This window comes from Python bivittatus, unplaced genomic scaffold, assembly GCF_059951505.1.
Source record: "Python bivittatus isolate LINGU-HERP-01145 unplaced genomic scaffold, Pbiv_v1 ctg000170_np1212, whole genome shotgun sequence".
Classification (NCBI taxonomy): Eukaryota; Metazoa; Chordata; class Lepidosauria; order Squamata; family Pythonidae; genus Python; species Python bivittatus.
Window position 1 is genome coordinate 1,905,911 of NW_028277039.1, and position 24,589 is coordinate 1,930,499.

Genomic DNA, 24,589 nt, shown 5'->3' on the forward strand with positions numbered 1-24,589 from the left:
CACAAGACCCCAAAACAAATATTTTATCACCATATTTTAAATTCATAAGATTCATGCCAATTCATGCCAATTGGAATCTTCACAAGATATTCAGGAATCCAGTGCATGCCATAAGCCTTACAGGTGGGCCCTATTTCTGAATACCATCCTCAAAAAGGATCTAAAGGACTTAAAAATTTAAAGTTAGATTAGTGTCATCTTCTTAGAGGCAATGTCTAGAACCACCATACTCAGACATAGATTTACTATTTTAAACATCCAAACTCTACACTAAGTGAATGAGCGCTATGATGCAATTATTTTTTTGAACTGTTACTGCAGTAATGGTCAGGCAAGTTGGTGAATTTTTGCATTTTATTTCCCACATGCATAGGGATTGGTATAGAAGAAAAGGATCAGTAGATTCCAGGGAAATTAAAATTGTATTCATTCTTATAATATCAGTATCAAACTAAATATAGCATACCGTTTATCCATAATTCCATGAAAGTCTGTACTGTTATACATTTATTAGCAGTAGTTTGAATAGCTACTAGGGAAGATATGTGATACGACAGCATCCTTCCATTTCTTTAAACATTTCATAGCAATAAAACTGCCATTCCTTCTGAAGAAAATACTGGATAACCAACAAATACAATAAAAGACATACAGTAGAGTCTCGCTTATCCGACATAAACGGGCCGGCAGAACGTCGGATAAGCGAAAATGTCGGATAACACACAGTAACGATTGAGTGCAGTAAAAAAAAAAAAAAAAAAAAAACCCAATCCACTGCGCCTGTTGCAATCAATTTTTGCATTGCGACACCACCGTCAGGAGCAACAAGAAAGTACACTCATGCTCGCAAACAAGTGGCACACTTTTCTCGTCACTGATTTATGCGTGTTATTGGTTTTTTTTAGGGGCATCGGATAAGATGGAATGTCGGATAAGCGAAGGTCAGTTAAACGAGACTCTACTGTATGTATCTCTAACTTGTACCAGATATGGTCTACCTTGACTGGAACCCTAAAACTTTTTCACAGATCTTGCTTAAAGAAGGGAGTAACTCACCTCAATGTCCTGTAGGCTGAACTCCTTCTGATCTTTAAAGTTGGCTGCTCCAGCACTAAGTTCCATGAGCATTTTTGCGATTTCTGGTTTTATTGCTGCTGTGAGTCGACTTGCTGCTTCCATGACATGTTCCTGCACGTCCTTCAGTTGCATAGCTGCCTTAGAATAGTGCGAATTCCGGAATACACTGCTGAAAAGGTCTGTGAGGAAAGTGCTTGCACGGCAAAATACATTGAGTGCATCTAGGTATTTAGAGATTCCCTGCTGGAGGTCTGCGATTGGAGTCGCATGACTGCAGCTGCCAGCAGCAGCCAGGGAAACCAGAGGAGATGTTGGAGCTGAAGATGCCAAGGATGTACCCAGAGTCTTGCCTAGTTCTGGCACTTGATACTGCTGGTGTTGCTGCCCTTTTTGCTTGGACCCGCCAAGCAAAAAGCGCCGCTTATAGTCCATTTTACTTTCTTGTGCACTGCAGCAATACATAAGGAAGTACTTGGCCAAGGGTTTTTTTGAATTAATTCGTTCTCATGAGTTGCTCTCTTGGAAATCCATCTACGTGTAGCAGTAGTGGAGGAGTATGCACATAATTTTTATAGGAGGCATTTGGAAAAAAAAATCTAGGTAATAACGTGTCAGTAGTGAGAATGGCAGCAGTTTTGCTGACTTGTAGAATTCACTGTTCAAATGCAGCACTGCTGCAATTACAAATTATAATCGTAAAAGCAAGTGGTGGTAACTAAAAATACTATTTCCTCCTTAGCATTCTATAGTGGGCACCCAGGAAGTAATTGCAACACACAGGACAAAAAAGCCATCTGCTGGAGTTTTCCTGTCAATGCATTTCTGACACCTGATGTTAACATTGTTTTAAACTGAAGAAAACTCATGTTTAAAAAGTTGTACCATAGTTATAAATTTCTTCAGTTAGTATTAGGAGAGGAAGAGCAAAATCACTGCTCAACAGTGATCATTAACGCAGACTATGACTGTTCTTGAAGAACCACTGAGTCTTAACATCAGCAGACGAAATAACTTCGTGGTTTGACAGAGCCTGTCAGTCAAATCCCATCTTAATACTGAAAAAAAAGCAAATTTCTTTTCTAGAGTCTTCACTACTACACATTATTCATAACATATGTTTTCTTTTCCTTTTATTGCAAGCCTTTCCACTTTTCCTTCTCGGTGCTGAGGTAGTTTCCTTTTAATATTACTAAGTGGTGCTTTCGGGGTTCATTTTTCTTGATTGTAGAATATTTAGGATGCAGAAATGTATTCTAAGGCCTCTAGGTCATTTCCTGGCAAGGGGAAAATTGCAAAAAGTTTATTGTTTAGTAATATGCTTTATTACAAAAAGTTAACTCCTACTCGCCTGCAATAATCTTGATAGCAGACTACCACACAAACACATGTGCATCTTATTTGTAAACTGAACTTTAATACAATAAAGTAAATTCAAGATATCATAAAACTTTTCTCATTTACAGTCCAATCTAAAACTCAGATATACAATACTTCCTCTATTTATACGTTTGGTCTTGCAGAGTGCCTTGAGAGAAGTCAGATGATACTTGACTGGTTTTAAGAAAATGCCCTGCTGAAGAGTACTCTAGTTAGCAAGAAACACTGTGAAACACTTCTCAACCTAGGTTGCTAGCTTTAACTGAAACTAATGCTGCAGATCCCCCAGCTGGATAAATCTGTCTATGTGTCATACTTGTATACATGTATGTGTGCATATATACAGTAGGTCTCAGAAACTATACTCCAATTTTTTTTTTTTTTAAATCCAGGATAGGGCCTGGAAAAATCTCTCTCTCCCTCTGCATTCTCTTACTCATGCAAACCACTTTTACACATAAAACTTAATGCCACATTCCTGCCTCTTAAGCCCAAAAGAAACAGCAAAAAGAAGGGGAAAACAGTAATAAAAAACAAAGAGTGAAATCTAATACTGAATACTGTATTAAAAAGACTTGCTTCCTGTTCTCCAATGTCACTGAAAGTCACATGACCACTTAGAAACAAGTGATTTGAGTATAGTACATCTTTATTTGAATTACTGAGTTTCTTTATTTAAAATATTTAGAGCTCACTCACTATCCAGAGGAACTCATAGAGGGTTTTAAGTTATAAAGGGTAGATAATGTCAATACCAGCTGTCTTCCAAAGGAAGGGAATACAAAAGCTGGGGTTCCTCACAGTTGTACATTTCCACTCTGGGCCAGCCAAGTGATGTTGAGGCCCTTTCCCAGGGCCTGGTGACTCTGTGGGTCTAAATGGAGGACTGCAGCCTTTGGCTCAATCCTGGCCAGGCTGAGTGGTTGTGAGCTTTAAGGCCTCCTGGTTCCAGAGATTTTCCACCTTTAACTCTGCCTAGGGATGCACCTCCCCAGTGAGAGTTGGTGTGTAATTTGTGGGTCCTCCTGGACTTACAGCTCCTGCTCGAAGAGCAGACTGCAGCTGTAGCTAGGGGGACCTTTGCACAGGTTCAGCTTGTGCATCAATTGCACCCATTTCTTTGGGAGGTCTTGCTCATGGCAACTCATAACTCACAGAGTTACTCGTACCTTAATCATCTCCCATTTGGGTTACTGTAAGGCATTCTAAATTATAAAGTAAGATCCACTCTATGGGGCATTCAGAAGCTGTAACTGGTCTAGAATGCAGCAGTGCAGGCAGTTTTTGGCATCTCTTGCTACACCCATATAATTCCACTGCTCTGGCTCCTGGTAGGCTCCTGGGTGCGATTCAAGGTACTGGTTATCACCTATAAAGCCATACATGACATACGGCAGGCTACTTGTGGGACCACCTTTTCCCCAATATTTTGTAAACATTTCTATTTCTTTTTCTTTCTTTCTGAATATCATATTGTAATGAAAGAAAAATCTGGAAAAAAGAAAAGATCGCCCCCTCTTTAATTTTCCCCATTCTTTCCTTCTTCTCTGAATGTATTCTAAACATATTTAAACTTTATTATTAATTTAAACACTGGCATTTTTATGAACTTAACACAATCATGGACCTTGTGCAGCCCCAAACTTAACAGATATTAATTAAACCTTCCTTTTTTGGAGGGAGGAGGGAATTTAAACCTGTTTTGGAGGGAGGAGAGAAATTAATTCAACCTGTTTTGGTGAGAGGTGTTCCTTTGTGCGCTGTGGGCTCTGGGGTCCAGAGCAGGTCAGCTACCAGCGTAAGGTTGCTGTCAGAAACCTGGCAATCAATTAATCAGCATTATAGCTAGCTTGCTCAGTTCTGCCATAGTAGTAGGTGGGGGGGGGGGGCTAGGTGAATAGCAGTTAGAGCAGATGTCTTATTATCTAGTGTTCAAGAATGCCAAGGTTGAGCCAGTGTGAGAGCAGAAGGCACCAGAAAGACTGAGGGGAGGAAGGAGGGCAAGGAACGAGGGGTTAAGAAAACGTTGGCGCGCGCGGGCTTTTCAGTTCCAGCAATCTCTACTACAGACTGTATGTTAATCCTCAATAAACTGATTTTCTTTTGGACTTGCTGAGTTCCAGAGGAGGTTTCTTTTTACTGTGGTTGAAAGCTGCAGTTACTGACATTCGGCTACCTGCTGTCCTGGGGAAAAGGCACAAGCTCGCTGCCTCAGCTTAATTGCAGCAGCAAAGCTGCTTGGCTCTGCTGCAGCACAAACTGAGAGGGAACTTCTGTCATGTGGTGCTGTTGCTCAGTCCACACCACGGCAGCCCCAATCAATCCTCACTGCTGCAGTCAAGCTGAGGCAGCAAACTTGTGCAGGACCCCTCGCAAGCCTGAAGTTTTATGGTGGCTGGTGACTAATTCCATTCATATTTAGTTTTCAAATGTGAATATTATCGATGTTTTATCGTATTTTTATTTCATTTTGTTAAATATTTCCCAATTGCGTTTTAATCTGGTTCGGGCCGCACTCAGGAATGTTGTGGGCTGCATCAGCCCATGGGCCACGTGTTTGACACCTCTGATTTACATTCTACCAGAAGAGCAAATCTGTCGCTTGGGAGCGTCCCCTGACCTTAACTGCCACTGGATCTGTAGTAGATGGCTGCGGTGAGGTGGGTGTTTTCACAACTGTGAGCCAATTACCACCTTTCCTGAGTTGGTCAGTCTTGCAAATATGTATTCCCAAGTCCATTACAGCCTGTCTCAACTGGCGCAATGTACTCTACATAAGGCTAGCCTTGAAAAGGAGCCATAAATTGTGATTCACACACAATGCAGCAACCAGGCTGCTTGCTGGTACCAAACTAGAGGAATCACACACACTGTCCTGAAAGACCTATACTATCTGCCAATTATCTGTTGGACACAATTTCAAGCGTTGGTGTTAACCTTTAAAATTCTAAACAGCTTAGGGCCCAAATATATGATGGACTTGCTCAGTTACTGAAATAAGCAGAACAAGTCCATTTGCAGATGCCCGTCCCTCCCCACCAAATGCTGGGCTCCCTGAAACATAGAGGGGGCCTTTTCCAATGTAACTGTCAGGCTATGGAACGCTCTCCCCAGGAGGTTGTGCCTGCCACACGAACATACCCGGTATTTAGGAGAATGGCAGAAGCTCACTTCTTTCTTCCATGCTTTAACTGGGAGTTAGAATTTCTACATGTTAACTGTTAATGGATTTTAATGATATTGCTTTCTAATTTTAATCATATTGATTTTACAGTTATGTTTCATGTGTTTTATATATTGCCTTTTTGTTTTAATTATTGTAAAGCACATTGAGTGTTTATATAGGTAAAAAGTGGGGTGCAAATTAAAAAATAAATAAAAGGAAACAAGAAAGAGACCTTGAAGACCATTCCTTTTATTCTCTTTGGACAGCTGCAACAGGACAATCTCCAGTTCAAACCTCTCTGATGTCATATTATAGTTCCCATTTGAACAGTATGAGGAAATTACTTCAAAGGGCTGTTTATGAAAATAAATGGGATGGGAAATATTTCAGTCCCTTGAGCTGTGATGGACTTCTTTTTATTGAAAATGTTCAGGTGGAGGCTTTATTACCATCTATCAGGAATGCTTTAATTTAAATTTCTGCACTAAGCAATGGATTGGAAGCAGTGACCTTAATGAACCATTCTAGGATCTATGGAGATAGTGTAAATTGTATCCATACATCTATGAGTGATTTGCAGAAGGATGATAAAATCCTTCAAGATAAAATAAGGACCCTGGAGTTTGCCTGGGCTCATTTATGTATGACAAATTCCAAAAGAAGCAGAGAAAGGCCAATCTAATATATTATTTTACTGTATGATATTGCCACATGCATATACCTGATATGGAGTAAGACGCCTTTCTTGTTCATTATCATTAATATTAATTATATGTAACAATAGTCTCCTTTGTAACCTGGAGTGGAAAAGGTCAGGGTTTCCAGATAGCCATATGAGCTTTTTCATACACATCCCTTTCAGACAGGTTTAACTGATCTCTCCAAAGCAAGAAAAAACTCAGTATTTCCTAACGTTTTAGTAAAAGCACTGGAAAAAACTACCTACCAGGAAAATTTCAAGTCCCTTCTTTCTCACGCTCAACAGAGGTATTCTGTTTCAGATCTCCAGACATGACAAAAAAACAGCATGGAGAAAGAAGGTTTTTGGGGGGGGAAAAGGATGTCATTTTTGTTTCCTTTGCATCTGTCAAAATAAATGAAGGTTGGACAGGAGATGACAGTCCTGTTCTCTTAAGATTTGCAGGGCCAGATCCTGATTCATATGAAAAGGAACATCCCTTCCTTTCTGTGCTAACATTATTTGGACCATAGGAATCAGCTCTAAATGAAAAAGTGACATCCAAGAACATTCATGATCCTGCATCTAAACATGTCCACCTTCCCTGGTACAGGGAACAAGGCAAGCTTCAACTTTTGTCCATATTTCCAATAAGTCAGCACAATATATAAGCTGGAATGCCTGCTTGAAAGATAAAGAAGCCAACTGTTTCCTTTTAGGTTTGATTGGGCCTACAGTCAGAAAAACAGCACCATGATACCCACAATTTTATTTATTTGCTAGATGTACAGTCAGGTCCAGAAATATTGGGACATCAACACAATTCTAACATCTTTGGCTCTATACACCACCACAATGGATTTGGAATGAAACAAACACAATGTGCATTAACTGCAGACTGTCAGCTTTAATTTGAAGGTATGTACATCCAACTCAGGTGAACGGTGTAGGAATTACAAGAGTTTTCATATGTGCCTCCCACTTGGTAAGGGACCAAAAGTAATGGGACAATTGGCTTCTCAGCTGTTCCACGGCCAGGTGTGTGATATCCCCTCAATACCCCAATTACAGTGTGCAGATAAAAGGCCCATAGTTCATTTCAAGCGTGCTATTTGCATGTGGAATCTGTTGCTGTCAACTCTCAAGATGAGATCCAAAGAGCTGTCACTATCAGTGAAGCAAGCCATCATTAGGCTGAAGAAACAAAACAAACCCATCAGAGAGATAGCAAGAACATTAGGCGTGGCCAAAACAACTGTTTGGAACATTCTCAAAAAGAAGGAACGCACCGGTGAGGTCAGCAACACCAAAAGACCCGGGAGACAACGGAAAACAACTGTGGTGGATGACCGAAGAATTCGTTCCCTGGTGAAGAAAACACCCTTCACAACAGTTGGCCAGATCAAGAACACTCTCCAGGAGGTAGGTGTATGTGTGTCAAAGTCAACAATCAAAAGAAGACGTCACCAGAGTGAATACAGAGGGTTCACCACAAGATGTAAACCATTGGTGAGCCTCAAAAACAGGAAGGCCAGATTAGAGTTTGCCAAACGACATCTAAAAAAGCCTTCACAGTTCTGGAACAACATCCTATGGACAGATGAGATCAAGATCAACTTGTACCAGAGGGATGGGAAGAGAAGAGTATGGAGAAGGAAAGGAACTGCTCATGATCCTAAGCATACCACCTCATCAGTGAAGCATGGTGATGGTAGTGTCATGGTGTGGGCATGTATGGCTGCCAATGGAACTGGTTCTCTTGTATTTATTGATGATGTGACTGCTGACAAAAGCAGCAGGATGAATTCTGCAGTGTTTCGGGCAATATTATCTGCTCACATTCAGCCAAATGCTGCAGAACTCATTGGACGGCGCTTCACAGTACAGATGGACAATGACCCAAAGCATACTGCAAAAGCAACCAAAGAGTTTTTGAAGGGACAGAAGTGGAATGTTATGCAATGGCCAAGTCAGTCACCTGACCTGAATCCCATTGAGCATGCATTTCACTTGCTGAAGACAAAACTGAAGGGAAAATCCCCCAAGAACAAGCAGGAACTGAAGACAGTTGCAGTAGAGGCCTGGCAGAGCATCACCAGGGATGAAAACCCAGCGTCTGGTGATGTCTATGCGTTCCAGACTTCAGGCTGTGATTGACTGCAACGGATTTGCAACCAAGTATTAAAAAGGGAAAGTTTGATGTATGATTATTATTCTGTCTCATTACTTTTGGTCCCTTCACAAGTGGGAGGCACATATGCAAACTGTTGTAATTCCTACACCGTTCACCTGAGTTGGATGTACATACCCTCAAATTAAAGCTGACAGTCTGCAGTTAAGGCACATTGTGTTTGTTTCATTCCAAATCCATTGTGGTGGTGTATAGAGCCAAAGATGTTAGAATTGTGTCGATGTCCCAATATTTCTGGACCTGACTGTATATACAGCCTTTCCTATCAGAGTTCCAGGCAGTATGCAAAGCACTCCTCCTATAGCAATAACCCTGAGAACGACTTGCCCAAAGTTACTCAGTGAATTTCCATAGACAAGGGTGGACTTGAGCCTGGCCCTCTCTCAAAAGCTTATGTACTACACTGGCTCTCTCCTGGTATTTAGACAGCACCTCTCCCCACTCATCTGTTGGTCTCCTTTAACCCTAACTTTTTGGCACCATTGATGACCAGCCTAAATTATTAAAATCCTGGAATATGAAATTACTGTGCTAAAGGGAACTGTGCTAATATCTTACAATGCCAACCTTCTAATTCCATTTTGTAGACAGTGTTAGTGTGAGGGCAGAGACTGCTGGATAGAAGGCAGAAATATGCCCATACTTTCTCTTTTCTTTAAAAAGAACAGGGAACTCTATTTGATTGCTTTACAAGAATAGAATCAAAGAATTGTAGAGCTGGAGGGATCCCTGGGGCCACTGAGTCCAACTCCAAGCTCATACTGGAATTCAAATTCATCCTTAATAGATAGCTATCTAACTACTTTTTGAACATTTATGAAATCTAGATAAGGAAGAGACTACTGGGTGGTTTGATCTGACATCTGTAAAAGACTCACCAATAATATGCAGAAAAATGGGGTACTCAAATTAATTAACCACAAAAGAAGAAACTGTACATCAGACCATTAAGAGAGCATCAGGTTGCTAAGATTGAAACATGTGCAAATTCTCCAAAGGACTTTTAATCTTTTCGTTTGAAAGAATTTTCAAGATTGGCAACAGGTCAGTCCAAACCCTCTTTTGATGTTTTCCTTTTGAGCATAGGTTTGATGTGGATAAGGAGTCAATTAGCCGAAATCCAAAGTGTATTTAAGATTTTACTGACATTTCATTTTTTTACAGAAATGCAATAAATATGCAAACTGTGAAATATCCTTTTCTTTCAGTTTGAGCAACATAAATTATGAACCCTTGGTGTCAAGAAGAAAGAGTGGGAAGGTAGAAAAATGCTGCATATATCAGTCTTTCAATGGATTGCAATCAAACTCCACGTATTCAGCAGCCATAACCCAGGAACATTCTAAACTTACCTCAAAAACATGCATTCATTCAATACCACCTTACAGTCATCCAAGTCTATGCCCCAACCACTGATGCTGAAGAAGCTGAAGTTGACCGCTTCTATGAAGACCTACAACACCTTCTAGAACTAGCACCAAAAAAAGATGTCCTTTTCATCATAGGGGATTGGAATGCTAAAGTAGGAAGTCAAGGAGTAATCGGAATAACAGGCAAGTTTGGCCTTGGAGTACAAAAGGAAGCAGGGCAAAGGCTAATAGAGTTCTGTCAAGAGAACAAGCTAGTCATAGCAAACACTCTTTTCCAACAACACAAGAGACGACTCTACACATGGACATCACCAGATGGTCAATACCGAAACCAGATTTATTATATACTTTGCAGCCAAAGATGGAGAAGCTCTATACAGACAGCAAAAACAAGACCAGGAGCTGACTGTGGCTCAGATCATGAGCTTCTTACTGCAAAATTTAGGCTTAAATTGAAGAATGTAGGGGAAACCACTAGACCACTCAGGTATGAATTAGATCATATTCCTTGTGAGTACACAGTGAAGGTGATGAATAGATTTAGAGGATTAGATTTGGTAGACAGAGTGCCTGAAGAACTATGGACGGAGGTCCGTAACATTGTACAGGAGGCAGCAACTAAAACCATCCCAAAGAAAAAGAAATGCAAGAAAGCAAAATGGCTGTCTGATGAGGCTTTATAAATAGCTGTGGAAAGAAGGAATGCGAAAAGCAAGGGTGAAAGGGAAAGATATAAGCAGCTGAATGCAGATTTCCAGAGAATAGCAAGGAGAGATAAGAAGGCCTTCTTAAATGAACAATGCAAAGAAATCAAGGAAAACAATAGAATGGGGAAGACTAGAGATCTCTACCAGAAAATTGGAGATATGAAAGGAACGTTTAGTGCAAAGATGGGCGTGATAAAGGACAAAAAAGGCAGGGACCTAACAGAAGCAGAAGAGATTAAGAAGAGGTGGCAAGAATACACAGAAGAACTATATAAGAAAGATCTTAATGTCCCTGATGTCCACGCTGGTGTGATCACTGACCTTGAGCCAGATATCCTAGAGAGTGAAGTCAAGTGGGCCTTAGGAAGCATTGCTAACAACAAAGCTAGTGGAGATGACAGTATTCCAGCTGAGTTATTTAAAATACTAAAAGACGATGGTGTTAAAGTGCTGCACTCAATATGCTAGCAAGTTTGGAAAACGCAATAGTGGCCATGGGATTGGAAAAGGTCAGTTTACATTCCAATTCCAAAGAAGGGCAATGCCAAAGAATGATCAAACTATCTCACAATTGCACTCATTTCACATGCTAGCAAGGTTATGCTCAAAATCCTACAAGCTAGGCTTCAGCAGTACGTGAACCGAGAACTACCGGATGTACAAGCTGGGTTTCGAAGAGGCAGAGGAACTAGAGATCAAATTGCCAACATTCGCTGGATCATGGAGAAAGCATGAGAGTTCCAGAAAAACATCTACTTCTGCTTCATTGACTATGCAAAAGCCTTTGATTGTGTGGATCACAACAAACTGTGGCAAATTCTTAAAGAGATGGGAGTACCAGACCACCTTACCTGTCTCCTGAGAGATCTGTATGCGGGCCAAGAAGCAACAGTTAGAACCGGTCGTGGAACAACCGATTGGTTCAAAATAGGGAAAGGTGTACGACAAGGCTGTATACCGTCACCCTGCTTATTTAACCTATATGCAGAGTACATCATGAGAAATGCCAGGCTGGAAGAATCACAAGCCGGAATTAAGATTGCAGGGAGAATCATCAACAACCTCAGATATGCAGACGATACCACCCTCATGGCAGAAAGTGAAGAAGAACTAAAGAGCCTCTTGATGAGGGTGAAAGAGGAGAGTGCAAAAGCTGGCTTGAAACTCAACATTAAAAAAACTAAGATCATGGCATCTGGACCCATCAATTCCTGGCAAATAGAAGGGGTAGAAATGGAAGCAGTAACAGACTTCATTTATTTGGGCTCCAAGATCACCGCAGACGGAGACTGCAGCCATGAAATTAAAAGACGCTTGCTCCTTGGGAGGAAAGCTATGGCAAGCCTAGATAGCATATTAAAAAGCAGAGATGTCACCTTGCCGACAAAGATCCGCATAGTCAAAGGTATGGTTTTTCCAGTAGTAATGTATGGCTGTGAGAGCTGGACCATAAAGAAGGCTGAGTGCCGAAGAATTGATGCCTTTGAACTGTGGTGCTGGAGAAGACCCTTAAGAGTCCCCTGGACTGCTAGGAGGTCAAACCAGTCAATCTTAAAGGAAATCAACCCTGACTGCTCATTGGAAGGATCAATAATGAAGCTCAAGCTCAGATACTTTGGTCACCTAATGCGAAGAGAGGACTCTTTGGAAAAGACCCTGATGCTGGGAAAGATTGAAGGCAAAAGGAGAAGAGGACGGCAGAGGATGAGATGGTTAGATAGCATCACTGAAGCAATGAGCATGAAACTGAGCAAACTCAGGGAGGCAGTGAAGGACAGGAAGGCCTGGCGCAATATGGTTCATGGGGTCACGAAGAGTCGGACACGACTTAACGACTAAACAACAACAACAACAACCTTACAGACAGTAGTGACAAACTGACTAACTCCTTGCTTGTAAAGAGCATTGCTATAGGACACATTGATCACTAAGTAACAATTCAGTCAAATCAAATCAATCTTTATTGTGGTCACTAACTAGAAGAAGTAATAAATCAGTCATTTTTTGCGACTAACAGTAGTTCTGATTTCCAGAGGATTCCCACTTACCCATCAGCAGAGTATTTGTACCCAAGCCCTTGTACTATGCACCTTTACACAGGATTTTTCAAAGCTGGTTGCGTGAGGATTTCAATGGGTTCTGTGGGGCTAAGGGGTAAAAAAAAATTCTTCAAGGGACTAAGGGAAAAAAATAGTCTCATTTGCAGAAGCTCTTTTCCCTTCTTGGCGGAAAGGCTTTTTCTCCTTAGTTCCTTGCACAACTTTTTTCTCTCAGTCACTAAGGTATGACATAAGATGGATGGGGCTTATCAGCTAACATTCAAAAGCCCCATCCATCTTGAACAAGGTTCTGGGATTTTTTTTTTAATGAACAGAAAAAGCTTACTGAAAAAGTTTGAAAACCTCTGCCTTAACACCCTTTCCAATATAAATTTTTTTAAAAAGCACAGGCACTGTAGCTGCTCCTTTCAAATAGATACACAATGCTAGCCTGTGCAATGTTTCAATGATTGAAATATGATTTCTCAACCACCTTTCCCCAGCAATTCTAAAGTATGATGTAAAGGAGAAAGACCTTTTGTTGACATGCTAGTCTTGTTATGGGGAGAGGGGGATGTTAATGTGGTGATGCATTAAAAATTAAACCTGCAAACTTAGGTTAAATATTCAACTGATGCAAGATATCAAAAAAAGTTTCTAATAATGCATTTAGTCTCTCAAAGCAAACCATATAAAGATGACAGAGCTCTGCCAAAATCTCTACTCTGTGTCTCTGAATTGTACACGTATAGTGGTGTCTAAAAGTTTGTGAACCCTTTTGAATTACCAATATTTCTGCATAAATATGACCTAGAATGTGATCCACACAAGTCCTAAAACTAAAAGAAAACCCAATTAAACAAATAAGTCAAAAACATTAGATTTGTTCATTTATTCATTGAGGGAAATGTTCCAAAGCTGCATATTTGTGTGTGGCAAAAGTATGTGAACCTTTGCTTTCAGTAACTGGTGTGTCCCCCTTGGGCACCAATAACTTCAACTACAGGTAGTCCTTGTTTAGCTACAGTCGGGACCAGCAACTTGGTCATTAAGTGAAGTGGTTGCTAAGTGAAAAATCATGTGACCGCAAATGTGCTTACTATTTTACACAGGACAACGTGTACTAACTGACTGTAATGGTGAACACATGCCTGAGACAGAGATACTGCAAAGGTCATAAATGAGGACACTGGTCACAAAGTTTCTTTTTCAACACTGCTGTAACTGTAAATGATCACTGTCTGAGGCAGTTACTAGCCAAGGACTACTTGTAAATATTTCCAATAATTGTTGATCAGTCCAGCACATCAGCTTGGAGGAATTTTAGCCCATTCCATTTTATGGAACATCTTCAACTCAGGGATGTTGGTGGACTTCCTCACATGAACAGGTGATTTCTATAGGACTAAGATCAGGGCTTTCTCTGCTGTAATCATTCTTAGGTCATACAACTTGTGTGTTTTGGATAGTTTTCTTGCTGCAGGACCCACTTCCTCCTGAGCTTCAGTTCACCCTGATATCTTCCTGTAGAATTTGCTGGTACTATTCAGAATTCATAGTTCCATCAATGATGGCAAGCCATCCAGGTCCAGAAGCAGCAAAGCAGGCCCAAACCATGATACTGCCACCGCATTTCACAGATGAGATAAGGTTCTTATGCCGGAATGCAGCCTTTGCCTTTTGCCAAATGTAACATTTTTCATTCAAGCCAAAAAGTTCCATTTTGGTCTCATCTGTCCATGGAACATTCTTCCAATAGCCTTCTGGCTTATCCACGTGGTCTTCTGCGAACTGTAGATGGACAGCAATGTTCTTTTTGGAGACTAGTGGCTTTCTCCTTGCAACCCTGCAATGCACACCACTGTTGTTCACTGTACTCCTGATGGTGATCTCAGGAACAGTGACATTCGCCAATGCAAGAGAGGCCTTTAGTTCCTTAGACAATATCCTGGGGTTGAGTCCTCCCGGAGTATTACATGCCTTGCTCTTGATGCAATCTTTGTTGGTCAACTACTCCTGGGGAGGGTACCAATGGTGCTGAATTGCCTCCATTTGTACACCATCTGCCTGACAGTGGACTGGTGGAGTCCAAACTCTTTGGAAATAGTTTTGTAACCTTTTCCCAGCCTGATGAGCACCAACAACTGTTGCTTTGGAATCCTCAGAAATCTCCTCTGTTTGAGCCATGACACACTTCCACATACCTGTGTTGTGAAGATCATACTTTGATAGTTGAATACCCAGAATTCTGTTCTTTAAATAAGGCAGGACCTCCCACACTCATGCCTGATTATCATCCCACTGATTGAAACACTTGACTCTAATTCCCCCTTCAAGTGAACTGATAATCTTAGAGGTTCACGTACTTTTTCTACACACAAATATGTAGCTTTGGATCATTTTCCTCAATAACTAAATTAACAAGTATAATGTTTTTGACTCATTTGTTTAACTAGGTTCTCTTTATCTAGTTTTAGGACTTGTGTGGAGAACAGATCCCATTTTAGGTCATATTTATCCAGAATTCCCACTAGATTATAGAAAATATATATACATTTGCTTAATAAATAATTTTTAAAAAGGTTCACAAACTTTTAAGTACCAGTGTAAATAATTTAATCTTCACACTGAGACTTGAAAAAAACCCATGGTTTGTTCCTCAGATTGTACCGAGTATTCAGTGGGCAGAGGAAATGTCGTCAGCCTTTCAGCTGTTGTCCAATTCAAAATACTGCCATATCTAAAATTAGCTGCCAACCAGAGATGTTCAGACACTCAGACTAAAGGCTTCAGTTACACTTGTGAACTGCAATCAAGGTAGCGCCTACTCTAAATTTCATTACATTTTCAAATGCTACATCAAAATAACCCAAATTCTGCAATTATATTTGTACTAAACTGCACTTATATGATTTGGGAATGTACAACTTTTGTAAACAATCTAGCACAGAAAAGTTTAAATTCATAAAGAAAAAATTATGATTACTTGAATAATAAGGTGAAGAATTGCAACTACTGGGAGATTTTAAACTTCAAACTAAAAGCTAACATTTGCTTGTATAAGCAAAGACACTAACCATGCCAAACTGTGCAACAGAATCCAAGATTCATTCTTGCACAGCCATCTATTACTTAGCTCATTAAAATCAAAGAACCAATATTTTGACTGTTTACTTAATGAAAACAAGAATTAAATGGTTTCTTGTTTTCTACAGGTAGTCCTAGCTTACCAAATGCCTTTTAGCAACTGTTCAAAGTTAAGACAGTTGAAAAAAAAAACAGCTTTGTGACCAATCCTCACATTTACAGCCATTACAACATCCCAAAGTCACATGACTGCCATTTGGGCACTTCGCAACCAGCACACATTTATGACCATTGCAGCATCCTGCAGTCACGTGATCGCCATTTGCAAGCTTCACAACCGGCTTCCAACAAGCAGAATTAATGGAAAACACAAAAGTGAAATTGCAAGTCATGGTCACGTGATGTCTCACTTAACAACCACAGTGATTTGCTTAACAATGGAAGCAGAAGTGATGTTTTAAGTCCGGCGCAGTCACATGATTTTTCGCTCAGCGACAGCGGCGCTTAATTATGCAGATGCTGGTCCCAATTGTGGTAGGTAAGTGAGGACTATCTGTATTTAAAACCTATGTGCTATTTCATTCCTGTATATCAGTTATATGAAGTAGAAAAAACATGCTAATTGCTTATATAAAGAGTTGTAGGGATTTAGAAATAAAGTCCAAATTTTACTCCTCCATCCCAATTGTACAAAGTGCACCAAATATCCTACCTCTGACTTCCTCATTATTCTGCATTCCCACAAGCCCAAAGAAACCACAACCTCTTCATTATACTTAATTTGGACTTGAGAAGACATATTAATATGTTTCAGCATGACAATATTTCAGGGGAAAAAGTGGAAAGCTATCTAAAACCACTATGATCTACAAAACACAACTCAGCTGATGCTTTTCAGATTATGGAACTACAGTAATACCTCAGTTCACGAACGCTTCTGTTCATGAACAATTCGGTTCACGAACAGCAGTGTGCGCAAAATTTTGCTTCTGTTCGCGAACTCCACATCGGGTGACAAACACGACCTGCGGCCATCTTCCCTGCTCTGACACGTGGTCATGGCTTCCTCTAGGCGAGGTTGCAGTTGCAGGCAGACACTTGCTGTGAAGCTTTTTGGTGTCGCCTCAAGTAAGGTTAGTGTTCTCTCTCTTCATACTGTACTGTACCGTAATTTGTTTCATATTTTTGTGGTTAAAAAAAAATACATATGGTTCAGAACGGATTAACCTTATTTACATTGAACCTTATGGGGAAATTTGATTCTGTTCACGACCAATTCGGTTCGCAACCAGAATTGTGGTACGAATTAAGTTCATGAACCAGGGTACCACTGTACTTCACTTTTAACATGACACAAAGCAGCTCAGACTGGTCTTCTGTTCATATGTCTTATATTTTCCACTGACATTACCCTGATACTTTGACTCAACAATCACCAAGTTCTTGAAAAAGCAACAGAGAGTTGAAGGATTCACTGGGAAAAGGAATAATGCCCCAAAGAACTGTAGAAGGATCAGTCTAACTGCTTATGTGAGTCCAATTATCTGAGCAAAGATAATTCTGTGCTGCCTATTGATTAAAGGGACATCTGATATGAAACTGCTATTACATGTCAATGCTTATCAGACTACTTAATCACTATCCAGCTGAAGTATCCCAAACTGGCCAACTCAAACTGTTGGCCCAGTACTGAAACATTTCCAAATGATGAGCTCTTTAGATAAATTACTTTATATATTAATCTGCCTCACTTGACTTCATGAATCCTGTTACAAAGAATGAAATACAATACCAACACTGTGTAAGGAATGCATTGATCTAGATTTTGCAGTTCCACTATGTCAAAAGCTCAAGATATAATTACCACACATATTCACTACTTCTGTATTTAGAGAAAATGAACAAGGGAAGAGAGATGAGCAAGTCAAATATATAAGAATTCCAAATACATCCTGTTATGATCTTACTAGTAGTACAGAGAGGCACTTAAACTGATATTGTTTGGTACTGAAAAAAGCCACATTATCATGCAAAACAAGAGTCATATATTAGACACAGCATATGTCAGGACTGTGAGACACAATCTACATATCAGGGCAGGGATGTGGACTATGGATGTGGATGGTTGGAGATACTAAGAGCTATAATTCAGCAACATCTGGTTGAAGCCAGATACCCCAAATTAGAAGCCAATTCTTTTTTTTCCTGTGTGTAAATTAAAAATTAAGATTTCTATAATGTTAAACTTGAATGGTTGCTGTGAAATACTACATCTCTTGAGGATGGTCCATTTCTTTATATATTCCTCTATGTAAATTCATGCCCCCCAAGTACTGCTATGCTGCCTCACTGCACCGGGGGAATGTTCCTGGGAGGGATGAGCAAAGAAGGTTGGGAGTGTATGCCAAGGATATATACTACCAGCAGGGTCACCCACGGTGTGAAAGTTATGCCCAGCTAAAGTAGGCACCTATATTGGGCAGCAGTGATATAGGAAGATGTCGGAGGCAAAGGATCACTTTAGTGACAATGGCAAAGGCATCAATTCATACTGTGCAGGAGAACGCAAGGTAAAGCACTCCTGTGTTTTTACCAAGAAAACCATTTGGTTAGAAAATATTAAACAACTGACGATATGGTGCCAGGTGATGGGCTCCTCAGGTCGGATGGCACTCAACATGCTACCGAGGAAGAGCTGAGGATCTTTCGGAGTACTAATGGTGTTTATCACGTGGCTAGATTAAAGCCTTTGGCATGTCTAGCTGATGCTGCCATACGGGAAAAGAAAATCCGAAGCTGCAAAGACAGAATTACAGTAGGAACATGGAACATAAAAAGCACGAACATGGGAAAGCTTACCATGGTGAAAGATAAAATTAAAAAATTAAAAATTGACATATTAGGCAACAGCGAATTGAGAAGGACTGAGATCGTACACTTTCAGTCAAAAGACCACACCATTTATTTACTCAGGACATGAAAAACAAAGAAGGAACAGCATTGCTTTTATAGTTAGGAAGGGCAAGAACAGTACTTGGCTACAGTGCAATCGATGACCAAATAATATTGATTAGACTTTGTGGACAACCCTTTAATAAGACGATCATTCAAGTTTATGCTGCAACCACTGATGCAGATGGAGAGGATGTTGATGAGTTTTATGATCAAGTTCAATTCAAAATCAACAGAAAACTCAAGCAAGATGTGCTCCTTGTGACTGGAGGCTGAAATGCCAAAGTTGGAAACATGAAAGAGGAAAATGTAGTTGGATTATATGGCTTAGGAAACTGAAATGAAGCAGGAGACTGACTTATCGATTTCTGCTACTCCAATGAATTCTTCATAGCTAACACTGTCTTGAAACAACCAGACACCTCTATATGTGGACATCCCCAGATGGAGTACATAGAAATCAAACTGACTATATTATTGATAAAAGGAGGTGAAGGAGCTCAATTATAGCATCAAAGACATGGCCAGGTACTGACTGTGGAATAGATCACGAAGTGCTCATGTGGAAGCTCCAAGTTGAGCTAAAGAAGAAGAAGAAAGTCAGTCAATTTCCATGATACGGTCTTGAGCATATGCCCACCATTTTCAAAGAGATCATCAGGAATTGCTTTGAAATCCTGAAACTCATTGATAGAGAACCAGAGGACCTGTGGAATGAATTTAAGGAAGTCATTAAGGATGGATGTGAAAACATACTACCAAAAATGAAGAAACGGATGTCAGAAGAAATAATGGAAAATTGCCGAGAAGCCAAAGGCAAGAAAGATAATAGTCTCAGAGAGGAACTTAACAAAGAGTTTCAGAGAGCTGTTAGAGAAGAAGCAGTATTACAACAACATCTGTAAAGACACTGAAGATGGAAACAGATATGGAAAAACAAGAAAAGTCATTCAAGGAATCTCTGAACTCAAAGGAAGTTCTAACCTCAAATTGGTATGCTAAAGGATGCCAATGGATAGTAACCTAAGATGAAAGGAATATACTGAAATACTGTACAATAGAGATGTTAACATCCAACATACCTTAGAATATATTCCCTGCTTACAAGAACCTCTAGTGCTAGAAGATGACCAGCACCTGGGTCATTACCAAGTCGGAAGGCTACAAGAACTGATCAAATACCCACTGAAATATGGCAAGCAACAGAAGATTCAGTAAAGAATACCAAAAAGAAGTTAGGATGTGTTTCATTGATTACAGAAAGGGCTTTGATTATGTCAATCATATCAAGCTGTGGAAAATGGCCAGAAAAATGGGAATCCCAGAACATTTCATTGTCCTCATGAGAAACTTATATACAGGTCAGTAAGCCAAATTACAGACAGACCATGGTGAAACAGACTGGCTCCAGGTTGGCAAAGGAGTGCGACAAGGCTGTATACTCTTCCCTTATTTATTCAATCTACATGCTGAATATATATTACGGGAAAATGGATTGGAAGAAGATGAGTGTGGTTTTAAAACTGGGGGAAGAAACAGCAATAGCCTGCACTATGCTAATAATACTAACCTGATAGCCAAAAATGTGAAGGATCTGCAAGCCCTAGTACTAAAAGTCAGAGCACAGTGAAAAAATGGGACTAAAATTAAATATATAAATATAAATATAAATATAAATAAGACCAAACTAATGCATCATGTCTCTATGCCTACAAAGATCAGAACTGTACAAGCCATGGTATTCCCTTTTAACACTCTATGTAAGTGTAAGCTGGACTTTGAAGAAGCAGGATAGGAAGAATACTTATGCCTTTGAACTCTGGTGTTGGAGAAGATTCCTGAGAATATCATGGACAGCCAAGAAAACAAACCAATGGATCATCGAACAAATCAACCCAGAGGTCTCACTTGAGGCACAAATGACCAGGCTCAAATTATCTTTAGAGGTGAATATGTGTAGCTCAGGGTTGAACTGTGGAGTCCTTGGGATTCTCTGAGCTTCAGTGCACTGAAGATATTACCTAGCTGGGTAATGAAACATTTGCAAGAAAAGAACCAAGCTCAGAGAACCTCAAATTATCTTACTTCAGACACATTATGCAAAGACCTAGGCCTCTGGAAAAGGCTCTAATGCTGGGAAAGATGGAAGGAAAGAGAAAAAGAGGATGACAAACAGCAAAGTGGACTCAATTACAATGGCGATGAGTGCACTGTTGGGAGAAAAAAGAACTGGTTGCAGATAGATCATCATGGGAAAAAATGTGGTCTACAGTCAGGTCCAGAAATATTGGGACATCGACACAATTCTAACATCTTTGGCTCTATACACCACCACAATGGATTTGGAATGAAACAAACACAATGTGCCTTAACTGCAGACTGTCAGCTTTAATTTGAGGGTATGTACATCCAACTCAGGTGAACGGTGTAGGAATTACAACAGTTTGCATATGTGCCTCCCACTTGTGAAGGGACCAAAAGTAATGAGACAGAATAATAATCATAAATCAAACTTTCCCTTTTTAATACTTGGTTGCAAATCCATTGCAGTCAATCACAGCCTGAAACCTGGAATGCATAGACATCACCAGACGCTGGGTTTCATCCCTGGTGATGCTCTGCCAGGCCTCTAACTGCAACTGACTTCAGTTCCTGCTTGTTCTTGGGGGATTTTCCCTTCAGTTTTGTCTTCAGCAAGTGAAATGCATGCTCAATGGGATTCAGGTCAGGTGATTGACTTGGCCATTGCATTACATTCCACTTCTGTCCCTTCAAAAACTCTTTGGTTGCTTTTGCAGTATGCTTTGGGTCATTGTCCATCTGTACTGTGAAGCGCCGTCCAATGAGTTCTGCAGCATTTGGCTGAATGTGAGCAGATAATATTGCCCGAAACACTGCAGAATTCATCCTGCTGCTTTTGTCAGCAGTCACATCATCAATAAATACAAGAGAACCAGTTCCATTGGCAGCCATACATGCCCACACCATGACACTACCATCACCATGCTTCACTGATGAGGTGGTATGCTTAGGATCATGAGCAGTTCCTTTCCTTCTCCATACTCTTCTCTTCCCATCCCTCTGGTACAAGTTGATCTTGATCTCATCTGTCCATAGGATGTTGTTCCAGAACTGTGAAGGCTTTTTTAGATGTCGTTTGGCAAACTCTAATCTGGCCTTCCTGTTTTTGAGGCTCACCAATGGTTTACATCTTGTGGTGAACCCTCTGTATTCACTCTGGTGACGTCTTCTTTTGATTGTTGACTTTGACACACATACACCTACCTCCTGGAGAGTGTTCTTGATCTGGCCAACTGTTGTGAAGGGTGTTTTCTTCACCAGGGAACGAATTCTTCGGTCATCCACCACAGTTGTTTTCCGTTGTCTCCCGGGTCTTTTGGTGTTGCTGACCTCACCGGTGCGTTCCTTCTTTTTGAGAATGTTCCAAACAGTTGTTTTGGCCACGCCTAATGTTCTTGCTATCTCTCTGATGGGTTTGTTTTGTTTCTTCAGCCTAATGATGGCTTGCTTCACTGATAGTGACAGCTCTTTGGATCTCATCTTGAGAGTTGACAGCAACAGATTCCACATGCAAATAGCACGCTTGAAATGAACTATGGGCCTTTTATCTGCACACTGTAATTGGGGTATTGAGGGGATATCACACACCTGGCCGTGGAACAGCTGAGAAGCCAATTGTCCCATTACTTTTGGTCCCTTACCAAGTGGGAGGCACATATGAAAACTCTTGTAATTCCTACACCGTTCACCTGAGTTGGATGTACGTACCCTCAAATTAAAGCTGACAGTCTGCAGTTAATGCACATTGTGTTTGTTTCATTCCAAATCCATTGTGGTGGTGTATAGAGCCAAAGATGTTAGAATTGTGTTGATGTCCCAATATTTCTGGACCTGACTGTATGTGGTCACTGGAGTCGAAAATGCCTTGATGGTACATAAACAGTCAATCAATGTGAATTCATGAAGGCAAATGAAATTGTATATTAACAGATACAATGAAGGGAAGGTACAAATGAAAATGCTCCCTTAAAAAAGCAGAGGGGTAAGAACTATAAGCAAATGCCAATAGAGAACTGACTGATGCAGATGAATCACTCAACCTTCAACTACTGTTTCTGTATGAACAAACAAGTACAAACCTTCCTGAGTCATGATGCATCATTTCCTTGGAAGCATCTTTTGATATAGGAGAACTTGGAATCATCTTGACGAGACATGTATTATGGGGAAATTCATATTAATCAACTTCTCTTTTGACATCTGTTTCAGGGTCAATGAACACATGACATGGGAGAAATAAGACTGGATTTCCTCCTAATTTTTTTCCCTTAAATCAGAGCCCTTTTCCTTTGGTTATGCCAAATTAAAACAGCAGTCTTCCCAAATGTGCTTCCTGCATCACTTCTGTGCCACCACAATACTTGGTTCCCAGGGCAGGAATGTGGTAACAACCATCATTGCTTTTTCTTCAAAAAGAAAGGGTTACATTACCCATTACCCTTCTCCAGCACTTCTGCTTTAATCAAAATCAAAGATTATCTACTATCCTGTTGCCTTAAATTCAGGTTACTTTTGCTTTGAGGTTTACCTTTTGCTTTCTACAGATTTTGATATCCTTACTTCCAAGAACCACATTGTTAATCTTTAGATATGCTCCTAAAATATGCTGTACTTCATAAAATATAACATGACATTAAAATATACTTCATAAAGTATAATTTTAAGAGCTCTGAAATGATGCTGAAACTAGCTGTAGTTTTTGTTCTCTTTATATCTACAATATATGCATTGCTTCACAGCCATAGCAGGAATTTCAGTCTTGCTATATGGCCCTTTATAAAGTATCTAAAGTTTCTCAACTTATACCCTTCATACCTGTTGGAATACTCATGCTGATGACTATGGATAATGAAAATTACAGACCAGGCCAGAGAGGATCACACTAGGAAAGGTGTGGAAGAACATACTGAAGACAGATCAGAAACACACAGTGACACCAACACTTCCCTGGCAAGCCAATAGTTATTCAAAATAGGGGAAAAAACCCAAACACAAGGTATTGCTTGACCAGCGACAGCATGTGAGAAGAGGAAAGGAGGACTCCTCCTCTTGGATTTGAGAAACTATCTTTGAAGCCACACATTGCTACCCAAAATGTATTGTAACAATATTATTTCAGTGAACACTGGGATTCCTTTCTGGCACGGCAGACTTATTTTACACCAATTACTAAAATAAAATAACATTTTCTACTGATACATCTTTATATAAATGATAAATTAGATAACATAGGCAAACTATGAACTATTACTCCATCTTTGTTTGTACACTGCTCAGAGTCACATCACGTGAGATGGGCGGCCATATAAATATGATAAATAAATAAAAATAAATATTTAAATAAAGGTTGGAGAAAGGGGAGGTTGCTGAAAAGGTAGGACCTCCCCTCCTTTTAAACATTTTATTATGTGAAAAATACCTGGCTTATAGTTTACAAGCAACATAGTAGTTCATGTTGTCCTACTGTTCCTGCTTAGTCCTTCCCAACTAAAAAAAAACAGATCAGAAAAAAAAATACGCCTGGTTTGCCACTTTCCCATCAAGCCACTGATCACTGACATAATTAAATAAATTTGATATTACTCACTTAACCACCCTCACTGGGACTGGCAACTCTGCTGCTAAGCGAAGAGTTGCTGAGAAATCACATGACTGCGACTGTGCTTTCCGGCTGGAGAGAAAAAGACAAGTCAGTTTTACACCTTCAGCTTCTGTTTGTCTCCTAAAAACTCCCTCGCCCTTTGGAAGGCTCAAGCACCTGCTTCCTATCTTCTACACATCGAAAGCAATGTGATCACACCACTGCCCAGGGCTGGGAGCCGCCGGTGCACTACACAAATAGGTTACAGTACTCTCTTGAAAT

General features: G+C 40.2%; 1 protein-coding gene across 3 annotated transcripts in view; it reads right to left on the reverse strand.

The window, feature by feature from the left end:
- The window catches only part of GARRE1 (granule associated Rac and RHOG effector 1), a 144,600-nt gene that overhangs the window by 70,610 nt on the left and 49,401 nt on the right, over nt 1-24,589 (reverse strand). For all 3 annotated transcript variants that reach the window (XM_088135504.1, XM_088135502.1, XM_088135503.1), the window contains one exon: nt 1,057-2,351. In XM_088135504.1, the coding sequence (XP_087991630.1) occupies nt 1,057-1,539 (483 nt within the window). In that variant the 5' untranslated portion in view covers nt 1,540-2,351. The remainder of the gene's footprint in view (nt 1-1,056; nt 2,352-24,589) is intronic.